The sequence below is a fragment of the Ammospiza caudacuta genome, chromosome 1 (genome assembly GCF_027887145.1).
Source record: "Ammospiza caudacuta isolate bAmmCau1 chromosome 1, bAmmCau1.pri, whole genome shotgun sequence".
NCBI classification, from domain to species: domain Eukaryota; kingdom Metazoa; phylum Chordata; class Aves; order Passeriformes; family Passerellidae; genus Ammospiza; species Ammospiza caudacuta.
The window spans coordinates 108543886-108557390 of NC_080593.1; the positions used below are offsets into that span (position 1 = coordinate 108543886).

Here is a 13505-nt window from a genome sequence, read left to right on the forward strand (position 1 = left end):
TTTCCTTTCCTTTCCTTTCCTTTCCTTTCCTTTCCTTTCCTTTCCTTTCCTTTCCTTTCCTTTCCTTTCCCTCTCTCTCTCTTTCTCTCTTTCTCTCTCTCCTTTTGTTTACCATTAATAAACAGTATCATTACAACTCTGACAGCCCACAAAAAGACATTCATTTGGCCTCTTTTTTATTCTCCACCAAATCAAAAGAGAAATTCTTTCTACTTCCCCTCTCTGCCATCACTACACTCCTACTTCAGGAGTGTAGTGCTTTTCACATTTAAAGACAAAAGAATATATTTATTTTCCATTTCACTGGTTTACTAAATGTTTTATGGCTATCAAGTAGAAAAACAGGGTGCCCATTTCTCTCTCCTAGAGAATACCTTGAGCTGCAAGAACCTACAGTGCAAGAATCCTGAAATTCAGCTCTGTACCAGGTGGCTTTCTGCCAGCATCTTTTTGAAGCAGCATGGGTTGAATCACCTGCAATTTCTCTTGACCTTCTCTAATTCCCATCCTGATGATAAGCAAGAATCAGAGGAGGTCATGGCAAGTACAACTTTGAACTCAGCTATGAAATACATAATGCCTTTATAACCCTCAGGTAACAAATGTAGTACCTGCAGCTCTGTTTGGAAGAAGAACTTCTGTGGACACTGTGTGCAGTCATAGATCTTGTCCTCTTGTCCATGGGCTGAGAAAATATGCTGCTGCAACTTGTTTGCTTGGACAAACACTGAAATATTAGACAAAGAACAAGCTTTTCATTATTTTATATCATAAGTGAAGAGTTTTTTTATAAACAATCTTCCAATAGCATTGAGCAATTCCAGGATGTAAAATTAGGCAAGTGCATTCAGATTTCACCTTACACTGTTGCTATAATGCATAGCAATGAATGTCATTTATCTACAAAGTGTGAGGCTTCTTCTAAAACAAATGAATTGAAACAAAAGAAGATTCCTGGTGTAAGGAAAAAAACCCCAACAACTGACCAAGAAAAAAAAAAAAGAGACCCTGTCAGGACAACCAATGAAGATTTCATCTATAGAGTATCTGAAAATGCCATTTCCTGTTCAGGATTATTTCTTCATGCTTACTGCACTTTGATTGAACACACACAAAACTTATTTCCTGGCAACCAACAGGTTTGAAAAGCACAGATGCCAAAGTCCTGTTTACTCTGTGTGCCTAAAGTTAAAACTAACAAACAGCTCTGTATTTAAATGTGTTAATGTTAAAAATTATATCCCACAGCTATACTGGGGCAATGTCTATAAATGTGAAACAGAACTGCAGGTAAATTCTCTTTGGATACTTTAAGATCAACTCTGCCTACACACTGAATGCAAGGGTTTCAATAATATAAACATGTTCAATTTTAATGACTACAAAACAAGGCCCTAAGACTGTGTAACAGTTTACCTAGGAGACATACTATTAATAATTAAATTGTATATGCCAGAGGCAGTGTTTGGGTTGGCAGCACTGACTTCTGATGGATGCCTGGTGCACTGTGACCTAAAAAAGTTTGCATCTACAATATTAATCTGTATAGACAGGGAAAGGATTTATTAAAGATGCTGGCATTTGACTTTGACTCCACGCCTAATCATTAAAATTATTCTAATTGCAAGGCAACAAAAACCATCAGAATATTGTTCTTCTGAGTCATACATTTTAATCACATTTCTCATTACCCTGGAAAAAAAAGATCAGATTCCATTTTCCATATAAAACTTATATTGGTGATTTTTGCTTCTTGTTAATATTCTAGCAAGATGTGCTGAAGTAATTTAATGGCACATTGCTAATAAAGCATCATTGTTTGTGATTAATGCTCACTGTCTATTTACCCCATCAGCAAAAAGCAAGAAGAATTTTGCACAGATTGGAATCGACTTATCTCCATACTCCTTAACACATTTCACAAGGCTACTGGCTCAGAAATGGAAGGATTAGTTTTATCAGGGATCTTGGTCACATGGAGAGCCCTCAGTGGGTACTCTTTACATATGCAAGTTTTTATGTTGCATTTACAACATCCTAAATTTGGAAATGGAAGATTCATGACATCACACTAAAAAAAGATCACACCATAATGTGTAAGCAAAAACAAGGGAAAAAATGGTAGACTCAGTAGTAAAACTAAAAACTTGAAGGAATGCCTAACTGAAAGAATTATTGATGACAGACACTTTACAGACAAACTGTTTCTGGTGGTACTACCCATGCTCAGACAAGCTGTGCAGTGAAGAGGAACTATGTATTTTTTTAATTTTATAACCCACAGAAATGTGTGAAATCTGAACACAGAGAGGTAATAATCATCACCAGCCACTGTATCTGAAAGATGAAAAATTCAAATTTAATTTTCCTTAGTAGCATTCGCTTAGGTTTCACTGGGCGTGGAGCTGCCAAACAAAGAGGAGTAAAATGAAGGTATTAAAGGGTCTATTTGCTTATCAATGAAAATTCTTCACTTCCATTAATGGAAAACAGAAACCTTGAATGGCTTCCAGAATTAGCATGCCATTGATGTGTGAATACCCAAAGAGTGTTTTGTCATGTTTGTGATTATCTTTGATTTTTATCTTTTAAAGCAAAATTGGGAATGCAAGCTATGTAGTAACATTCATGTTTTAGGTTATCATTTTATGAAATGTTCTATTAGGAAGTCCTTAAAAAACTCACAGTTCCTCAGTAGGCACCCTTTTAATGTGTTTTCATTTCCAACAGCATTTTTCTGTTCTTCATTATGGCCCAAACACTGCAGTGCTTAGCCCTACTGGGTCAAGTTATTTTCTCACTTGGGTTTTACTACTGAATAACAGCACTGACTCGGGGAGGATTATTCCACACTTGGACTTGTGTCAGGGGAGAGCAGAACTTGATTTGTGGCAAGACAGCATGGTTTGCTTTGTAAAGCACATTACAAGGGTGTTTCTTCTCACCACAAGCCAACAAACACACGCATGTGGGCTTTCTTACCCCATCAGGAGAGAATGCTGCGGCACAGGCAATGCTGGGGATATGGGGCCAAATTCTGCTCTGAGTTTTATTAGATGAAGCATCTGTAGCTTTAAAGCTACAAATTTATGGATAGTTTTAACCTTGGCAGGTTTGAAACATGGAAGTGATACCGTGGAAGGTAACAGACTATCACTTCTGTAATTATAAAAAACTCAAACTTCCGATAGAAGAGCCTGAAATGCACTTCTTAGAGATGGATGACCGACCTTCCAAGGAGCTCAGCTTTCTAAACGATTTCTAATCAATATTATTAATGAGCAAAATGTAATGTTCCCTCCTAAAGCTGACCTAAAGCCAGCACACAACACATTTTTTCAGGGAGTTCTGCAAGGTCAAGCTAAGGGCATGACTGGGACAAGTAGTGATGGGCTCCTACCTGTAAAGCACACCGGACATTTGAAGGTGCCCCCCATGCCTTCAAAGCTGTGCTCTATCAGGTGGCACTGAAGTTTGGCAGGAGAGTCGAATGTCTGATTGCAGAGTTTGCATTCATGGTTCAGTCCTTCATCTGCAGGAGAAATCAAAGGAGAACTGAAATTCACCACAGCCCTTACAAAGAGAAAGTCCAACAAAATCTGTGAACTGGAGCAACTTTTTGTTTTCCTAAGCTCAGGAAACTGGATTGCTGAAATGTCCTCTTACCCAGAATGTTTCAGAATATCCAAAGCTTGACTGGGCATTAAAAGCACAGATTTTCCACTTATAATTAGCACTACGCAGGAATGCAGAGCATTAGCCTTCAGTAGGAAATGATGACTATGACCTGAAACATCATTTCTTAGCAGAGCCACCCAGTCACGACCAAGTACATTTGCAAAACAGCACGTGAGGAATTTAATGCTGATCACACACCATCCTGTGTACCATGGGTAAGAATTGTGAATGCTGTTTTTGGCACTGTGGCTGAGGTGGAGTTTCTTGTAACTGGTGTGAGAAGGGTGGGTAGTTTATACCCTCACACCACTCCTACTCCACATTCCCAGTCCTGTGGGCATACATGAAACCTTTTGCAAGCAGCAGCATTTCAGACCTCTCTTTCTGACAATCCTGGATTTTTTCCCTCTTTATTTGCATTTCTCCTCTGGACAGCCCAGAGAAGTCCCCACGCGCCTTCTGACACGGCTTTCCCGTCCATGTCCTGTGGCTTTAAAACCCTTCCCGCTCCCCGCCGCCTGTTCCTCTGCTTCCTCCCATTGTCCTCCAAGGCCGGCTGGTGCCTGGCACCAGGTTCCCTTCCTGAGGGTGCTGCAGGATTCATCCACTCCGCCATGAGGGCAGTCAGTGGCTGTCCTACTTAGAAACAGTTGCTAGGTAAGAAGTGGCTTCCAGCCCTGCTGCAGAGGCCTCAATTCCCACAGCGCCGCTTAGAAAAGGTCCTTCTGTATGTCACCGGTGTGCTACATGAGTGGCATTGATCTCGCAGGTAAATACTGTATCTGATTATTAAAAAACCAGCGGGAATGGAGTGCTTGGTGACTGGGGCAGCTCCCTGCCATTTCTCACTTGGGAAGGAGCGATTCAGGTGAGCGCCCTGCCCATGCTGAACACCTAAATGCCAGGCTGCCAACCTCCTGCCGGACACAGCGCTGCCTGCAGCAACCATGAGTGACCCTGGAGATGGGCATTCACAAAGGATAGTGAGAGCACAGACAATGTTGTGCATCCCACACGACAATCTTTTCCACTGGTGTAAAGAGAACACGACATGGTGCTCCAGTGGCTGAGTGGGGGCATGTTCCTGCCCCAAATGACCCTTAGTGACTTATAAGAATTGAAAAAAATGTCAGTGGTAGCCCCCAGCTTTCAATTCTTGTTAGTCCAAAACCTAAATTTAGCCTTTGCGTAAGTCATGGCATTTCTAGCCAAAGGAGGGGAATTAGACAGTGTGAGCTAAGCCAGGCCATGGTGGACACTCTGCAGGTGGAATCACTAAAAATTACCATTGTGTGGTTTCCATGAGGTGTCAGAGGTCTGCACAATGAAAAGGGGCTGATGAAACCCAATAAAGACAAAGGTTTAGACAAAATTACATCACTCCCATGCAGACACAGCGAACTGCAAACTTCCTTTCCTTTTCTACCCAATCCTTCCTGAAAGCAATGTTCAATGTTCCTGACTACCTCTGCTGCATATATGTAAAGCCTTATAAAATAAGGGCCTTGTAAAATCATGGCTCAGGCCTGCTTCTTAGGCTAAGTGGAAGGGAACTATAGGAGAGTGACTCAGAATAGGGGTAGAGAGACGTGAGTGACGTGAGAGACGTGCTGTGTGACTGCCACATGTCCACATTGTGGTGTACGGTGGTTGGTTCACTTGGCCTTGTTGTGCCTTAAAACCATACTATGGTAACGGGCTAGCTGCTTAAAAAGGCCTGGTTTTTGCAATAAAGGGCTCTCCTTTGCACCTGCCTGGGGATGCTGTGTTGCTCTGCATCATCACATACATGCTGCAGAGCTTTTAGAGGGTGTGAAATGGAAGGCCTGGTCTGAAGTGTCAGCTGAAAAATGTTGGTGGTCCTGGCAATCCCCTGCCCACAGACTGTTGCTGCTGAAGTGCCTGTCTCTGTTACCTACATGAGACAGGAGAACTTGACTCTCAGCCTGCCTGACCAGGCACCAGTTTATAGCTGGGTCCACTGAGGACAGTTGTCAACACAAACTCAGGCAAAGGCTGAGGTCAATCTCAGCTGTTTTGACACCATGGCCTCTCTGGAGAGACTGGAATATGGTGGCAGCAGAGCACAGGCTGATGAGGTACACATCCCACCCAGCCACATACGCTAGTAGTCAGGTACAGTAGCTGATAAAATCCTTTGCAAAAGACTTCCAGGGGAAGGTTAAGGGTGGGTGACACTTTCTCATCTTGTAGATGACACCTTTTGTAACTCTCCATTAAAAAAAAAAAAAAATCAAATATATGCTAACTACTTCATTAGCAGGGAAAATTTTAATGGATTATCAAGAGTTGACTGTGATTTTGCATTTTCCACCATCACTGACAAACCCTTCCAGCGTGTTCTGCCTTTGCTACTGCTGAGAGAGGACAAGTACAGCCCATGCAAGCACCACCAAAGGGAGCATGAAGGAAGAGAATCTGGCACACTCCAGTCTGTAGATCTAAGAGACACAGACCCATCCTCCAAGGCAGGTTGCAAGCTGTGTACTTCCAACAGGCGGCAACCCACAGCTGCAGGCAAAGCTGCAGAACAGCATCCTGAAAAGAGGAGGAGGGTTCAACAAATCTCATATAAATGCCTCTTCTTCCCTGAACTTGCTAATTAATTATGAGGATTGTACAGACTGACGCACAATATTTCTCCTATATGCATATCTTTGCCATGGTCAGTATTGAACAGATAGTTCTGGAGGTGGTGAAAGTTCCCCTCAATGGGCAGTTACAAGACAGGAAACCTGTAAGGTGAAGTTTCTTCATTAACCTGTTTGTGCTTATACGCACAGTCAAAGCAATTAGGACAAAGGGAGCTCCATCTCAGGATCTTCCACAAGTCAAGGTGAAAATAATCAATGACAATTCTCAAATCACAGAGTTACTGTTGGCAAAGTGTAAATGAACCATGCTAATCATTCCTGAGCATGGGAACACAGAACAGGGTGTTCTTCAAACATTCCAAGGAAGAAAAACTTCCAAAAAAGAAAGATTTTTATATGATGCTACAGAAAACAGGAAAGGTTTTTTTTTTTTGGTCTTTCCATTACCTTAGTTGATGAAGAAAAAAGTAGAAAGAAAGGCATGCACCCCTGATGCCGAAGCAAAGCTAATTTTAATTACACAGAAATTGTACTTGTTTGAGAAGAACTGAACCCCATTAAATGTGACCCTTATTGTATTTCCCATATTACTCAGATCCAAGGTGACTTCCTGGTCACAAATATCAAAATCACTTTGATTATTCTATGTTGCAAATGTGATTTTCCTAAAGGCTTATAAACAGGGTTGGAAAAATCCCCTCACCCACTTGCCTGGGGCAGATAAAAACCTTCCCCAGGCAAAAGACATCAATTTGTGCAGAATCTAAGTTTCTCTTAAAAATGAAATGCTTTTAGTTTCCAAGTTCTAAAGACCATATACAAAATAAGACTACATTTGTATAACTAACAGAATAATATTTTTCCTAAGTCCCACTGTTTTCACCCATTTTGTGCACATCACCAGCTTTGTTACATCCTTGGAACAAAGGGCAAGGTTCCAGCCCTTGAATTCAAGAATGTGAAACCAGCCATGATTTAAATTTAAGGAAGACAGCTAAGGGTACAGAACTGGCAGAAGAGTCAGGATCTTTGGCTTCCATTCCAAACTCCAACACTGACATACTCTTATCACCTTGGGCATGACAGTGTGGCCTGTGTTTCTCAGACTACCCATCTTTAAGGAAGTGGTGCTAATTTTTAATTTCTACTTTAACAGGCTGACCTAATTACTATCCCTTAAGACTTTTAATACAACCAAGATAGTGGAGCTGGAGAAGAGTCCAAGATTATCTACCACACTCAGAAGACCCAGAATCACTGCCATCTGCCTGTGAAAGGGTTTAAGACCATTTCTTGACACACAACTTGCCTGGATCACACAGCACTGTGGAAGGATGGGGGAACAAGGCTTTGTCCCTGTTCTCTGCTCTCCCTAGACAATTTAAAAGCACAGCCAGCCTTTTCTCTCCCACTGGCATGAAAAGAGCCAGTATGTGGCAAATCCTGCAAAGGTGCCAGATGTGGAAAGAGCATGCAAAAGGCTCTGTTTACTCAGTGGCCCCTGTCTAGCTCTCCATGTTTAGCAAACAATTTGATAGGGTGCTATGGAAGTGCAAAATATGATATCATTAATAAATAAAGGGCCAGTGAAATGTCACATTTTCAGTTTTCATTTGGGATAAATCTGAAATGGAATGGAGTGTCAGATACAGTCCAAAGGGCTCTCCTTCCCTGCAGAACAGAGCTGCTGCTCTTTGCTCTTACTCAGGCAGAAAAAAAAAGCAAAAATTTAAAAAAAAGTGCTGAGCAGCTTTAAAAAATTCAATCAAAATAATCTGCTCTTTGGAAAGGTGGCGGCTGACAGTAATTGGAAAATACTGTCTGACTCATTTATTAAAGTGAGATTTAGAGTCAATTGATTTAATAACCATTAGAATATTCTATTAAGGATATAATAGGTTGGCACAGCCCTATTTTTTATTAAGAGTTATAGGTAAGAAATAAGCAATGCTATGGAATTTTAGACAACTGCTGTATGGATTAGACTAAAAATATGGCTTGCAAAATAGGTATAAAAGCAGCAAGTATCGGGAGGAGGAATAGGAAAGTACATTACAGTGCAAATGAGTTAGCCGAAGGATGAGAAAGAAATGAACCTTTAATATAAAGCCTGCACTTTTCCAAATCTAACAGAAAACTATGCACTGCATTCCCTGGTGTGGTACATCATAAAACAAGTCATCACGTCCTTCACATTATGGGCCCAACAACGCCATGAGGAAGGCAAGAACAAAGTACCCACTGTACAGCACAGAACTGGTGCTTACTGCTGCCCTTATGTGGCTGGGATATGAGCTTGGACATGGCTGAGACCTCGCAAGATGGATGGGAATGGTTTACCCACTGCTCACGTCAAATGAGTTTGATGCACGCAGAATTTCTGCATAAGTAAATTGCTTTCCATTTGTAGTCTTTATTCAGATAGTGGGAAAATGTAAACACGAATCAATTCCAAATAAATGCACTTAATATTCATATAAATGTTTAATATTTACACAAATATTAAATGTTTCAAGGCAGGCAGGTAGATTTTAATTGAGGTGCAGCCCATTACCTCAGCAACTAACTTGACAACCAGCTATAAAAGCAAATATAATCAGTCTTCGTGCTGAGCATATACTCATATTTGGGGATCCTCTTTGTATTGGCTACCCATGCACTGCAGAGTTACTGAGCTGCTTGTACAGCAGGCAGGATGCTCCCACTTGCACCTGCCCCAGAGCCAGCGCTCTGGATGACCCGGCCCAGTTTGTGTTACCAACTCAAGGCGCAACTTGTTCATTCCATGGAAGGCCCTGACATTTCAGTACACACTTTAAACAAGTGGAGCCCTTTAAGCAGTGTCTAGACTTGTGTTTATGCTTCTTGCTCTTCCATAAAAACAAAACTAGAGCAGCTACAAGCAAATGCTCACTGGCTGACTTACATGCAGCTGTTAAGTCGGTAACCACTGGGGGCCCTCTTATATTGTCTGATCAACACTACAGCCGTTACCCAGCACCAACTTGTAACAGTTTATAAGTAACTCTTTCTCTTTCATAACAGTTTATAAGTAACTCTTTCATCCTCAAGATTGTCCAGAAGGGTCCTTGTGCCTTCTACTCTGAATAAATCTATAGGCAAAGGTCCTAGGATCATGATGTCCTCATGGTAAATAATCATGAGGCTGGGTCCATACTCAAAATAATCCGCTAAGAAGTCATGTAAAATCTGCCCTCCACACACAACACAGGAATGAAATGGCCTGCAGGCCATGTAATTTTCTTTTTAGATCTAAAACATGCACAGCTCCCACATTCAATGTGTTTTCTTTGTAATATTTTTACCAAGCAAGCCATGCCCCTAAACCAATTTCTCCTTCTTTGCATTGCTTTCACTCTTCCCTGAGCTAATTCTGCAGCACACATTTATAAGCCAGAGATCTGAGAAGTTAGGAAGCAATGCCGTGGATGACAGCTAACCCCTTGGCTACAACATCTCACACAGAAAACAGAGGAAGGACGGAAGGACAAAATGCACCATACAACACTTTAATTTCCAGAGTGTACAGCCATCCATGCTTCCTAGCTTATAGTGCTGTGCCTATCTGCATCTTTTAAATTGTATTGGCCACACACCCACACAACCACCAGCCTCCCTGTGACACTTCAGACAATCTCATTCCTACTCAAAATTTGGTCTTAGGGTCTGCTGTGGCAAGTATGTGCATGACATGTACCTTCATATGTAGAAGGTACAGAAAGAACAAATAACAGCTCTTCCAAGCCTGGAAGCTGAAATGGAACAGTACCTGAAGTCTCCAGCACCCCATTCATAATTTCTCCCTGATAGCACTAATGCTTCTGCCATTTTCAATTCCTCAAGCATTATCAGAACCCCTCAAATGAGAAACATGATCCATCACAGCGTTAATTTTGGAAGCTGACATGAAAAGCATGGAAATAGGGATAAAGGAACAGAGAGTAAAGGCAAAGCATACAGCTGGCATTTGCAGCAGGAAGAAGTATACAGCTAGAATTTACAGATGTGAGAAAAACCTGTCATACAAAACCAGTTTTTGTTTAAGTCCTAACTAATGGTTCAGTCCTGGTGAGACAGGATGGACGATTGGATGGAAAGACAGAAGTATACCTGTCTTTCTCCCGGACTGTCCAGGGCAAGTCACCATGTGTTAGCAAACAGGAGGGCAGGGGAAGGAAATACCCTCCCTCCCTCCTCACTTACCCTCTAGGTACAGTTATCCTTCACACCTTCCCTCTTGTGCCACATACTACTGCTCATGTAGATGTCAGCATGCTGATCTGTGTTTATCCTTAATGCCACTTTTAACCAAAATCATGGCGTTAGCTGAAGAAACTCCAAACATCTGGCTGCACCCTGAGCAATGTCTGTCCCCTTGCTTTTTTTTCAGTTCAGAATGATTTTTAGGCAAGTCTCTGCCCATTCCAAGGAAAGCTGGCAGACAAGATCCTAGCAACAACTCTTGAGTCCCCAACAACTGCAGCCTCTCAAGGGGAAGGTAGGGACCAGGCTATGACACTGCCTGGAAGGTCCTGGCCTGCAGCAGCAAGAAGAGGATGGGAACTGCACTGTGCTGCTGAGGCCAGGCCATGCTGGCTCCCAGCAGCTTGGTAGGAAGCTTAATTCAACAAGCAGGAAATAAATCCTACAGCCCTCTGCAGTGCACTGCTAAAGCTACAGCAAAGGGTGCTGATCGATGGAGTGACAAAGAGCTGGGATCCACCTCCTCAATTAAAGCAAAAGTTCTCTCTCCAGGGACAGATTTTGAAATTAGATCTGCTTAAGGGAAAGCCAGTCTACTGCATCTTTCATTCCACTGCATTTTTGTCTGAAGCAAGGGATGCATTTCACTTCACCAACTGTTCACTTTTTTGCTTGGTTGCACTCACTTTGGCTGCTTGTAAGTGAACTCTTCTTACCACATGTGCCTTGTATGTTCTATTAAAGCCACAAATTGTCTGGCTTCAGTGAGGCTGGATGAAAATAAAAGAAGGGCAACTGGCAGGGTCTATTTCTTAGTAAGTGTCATGTATTCAGATCAAGTAAGAACAATTTAAATACAGCAAGTCTCCTCTCCATCAAGCAACAACATTTTCTGCACAACTGGCTACCAGGAGAGAGTTCAGGAATTCTGCAAGTGTTACTCACCAGCTGATGGGACATGCATAATTTGCTACTCCCTGTCTGTAACTGCACCAGAAAAAGGTATTAAAATTCGTTCAGAAAAAAGTCTGTGTTGCATCACATAGCTACACACATTACAAGGTTACACTCCATCATTGCAATAAAATCCCATGTGATGGAGCTTATTTTGGAAACAATTTTGCTATGGGATATAAAAAGAAATTTAAACCAGTAGGAATAAGCTACAGATGATAGACAGATGATCCAGCTCAATATTTGCCTTTCCAAACAGCACTTAGTGAGCACTGATTAAAAACTTGGTGACTGATCCTCCAAATGCTGGCATAACTAACTGAGGAGAGCAGGCCTCCCATCCTTCTAGACTCCTGCCTAGGCTTTTTGTGGGACAAAATTCTGCTGAGGTGCAAGGTTAAGCCCTCCATCCTCTCAGTATACAGTGAAATACAGATTATTATCTGAGTTTTACAGAAAAAGAAACCATACCCCAAAACTGCATCCCAAACAGAGAATGAAAACTTTCTTACTAAATTAATGGTGGAAGAATCAGACCCTGCTTCATTTGTTCACCATTATGAATGCACTATTGGAATTAAGGTTGGAATTGAGTTTTTCGCTGTTCTCTTCTGTAAGCTAAGAGCCTATTTCCAGGAAAAACTCTTGGACCAAATCTTCTTTAGTAAAGTAAAATTGCAATTTGAATGGCTCAGAGGTTGCCTGAGCTAAGTAGATATTAATACTTTAATCAAACTGTAGGGAAAAAATAATAAAAATGTCATAATTGTATTCAGAAGAACTAAACAGTAAAAACAAGTAAAAACTTTTTGCTTTTTTATTAATTCAATTTTTTAAAAAAATGCATTCAATTTCAGTATTTTTGTTCACTGTGTAGGCTACAGTTTTGTTTTCTTGTTCTTGCTCTTTGGTTGGAGAACTAGCTTTTTCTGTTATTTGTTGCTACATGCCTACTAGTAATGCTCACTCATCTGGGTCTTCTGGAAGTAATGCCCACTCATCTGGTCAAAGTACAGGTATATCTACTTTTAAGCTTTGCACAAAGAAAACACAAATTTTTAAGGTAGGGGAGAATATTTCATGTTGCATAAACTAAAGACAAGCTGTTCTAAATTTAGTGGTACTGGGAAAACATCTCACATGGAGAAAAAGTGTCAATATTAATTCTACACTACAGTGGACCAGCAGTAGAAATTGCGTTTCGTACACAAGTCTCATCAGGTATTTCTTTTGTTCTGAGAATACAAAAAGGGCCAGAGTTGCCTTCATTCTTTTGGCATGAAGCTATTAGATATCTGGAAGATAAAGCCTCTAAGTGCTGAAATGCTGTTTATCTACAAAGAATTGCCTGGTTATTCTTAAAAGATAGGAAAGAAAAAAGAAAAATGGAAAAAAAGAGTAGGGTAGGGCTTTCCTGTTCTATTGGATATTTGACTCAAGAGCTTGAAGAAATAACAGTCCTTTTCATATTTCCTAATACATCAGATAGTATTGATATGTTGTTTTCCAAATCTTAATGCTATTATATCAGTCAAATAACATTATTTGGCATCTTTTTACATAGGTGGAGGGACACTTGGGAATGAGCAGCCATTGCTGTGATTTTGATCCAGCTCTTCAACTCATTTAGGTGCGTATCAACTTTCTGCTTTCTTTCCCTTTAACCTCCATTTCCTCATCCCCAGCCCTCAGAAATAACAGGGAGGAAGAAGAGGTTTAGGCTGTGAAGGCCCTCAGGTCCATGCTGATAACTGGGCATTTAATTAGATTATTTTCATGTGAGCGAACTGTTTTGCCTGTTAGGGGAGATCTCCTTGTACAGCAATATATTAAAATGATAAAGCTCAATTTAATATAAAGAATTATTTATATTGCTCATCTGATTAAGTTTGCTGTTTTATTTAGGAAAGCATTTAAAATGAGAAAGCTCAATTTTAATTTGAGCTAACCTTTCCCTATGTTTCTCTTTGATTCTTCTATAAAGCAAGCAAGCAGCTTTGGGCCCACATATCAAAAAAGGACTAGACTTCATTC

At 40.9% G+C, this 13505-nt stretch overlaps 1 protein-coding gene across 6 annotated transcripts in view; it reads right to left on the reverse strand.

Annotated features, from left to right (window-relative positions):
* The window catches only part of ZNF521 (zinc finger protein 521), a 230747-nt gene that overhangs the window by 26393 nt on the left and 190849 nt on the right, over window positions 1-13505 (reverse strand). For all 6 annotated transcript variants that reach the window (XM_058809531.1, XM_058809499.1, XM_058809515.1 and 3 more), the window contains 2 exons: window positions 3401-3532; window positions 612-727 (listed from right to left, as the gene is read on the reverse strand). In XM_058809531.1, the coding sequence (XP_058665514.1) occupies window positions 612-727; window positions 3401-3532 (248 nt within the window). The remainder of the gene's footprint in view (window positions 1-611; window positions 728-3400; window positions 3533-13505) is intronic.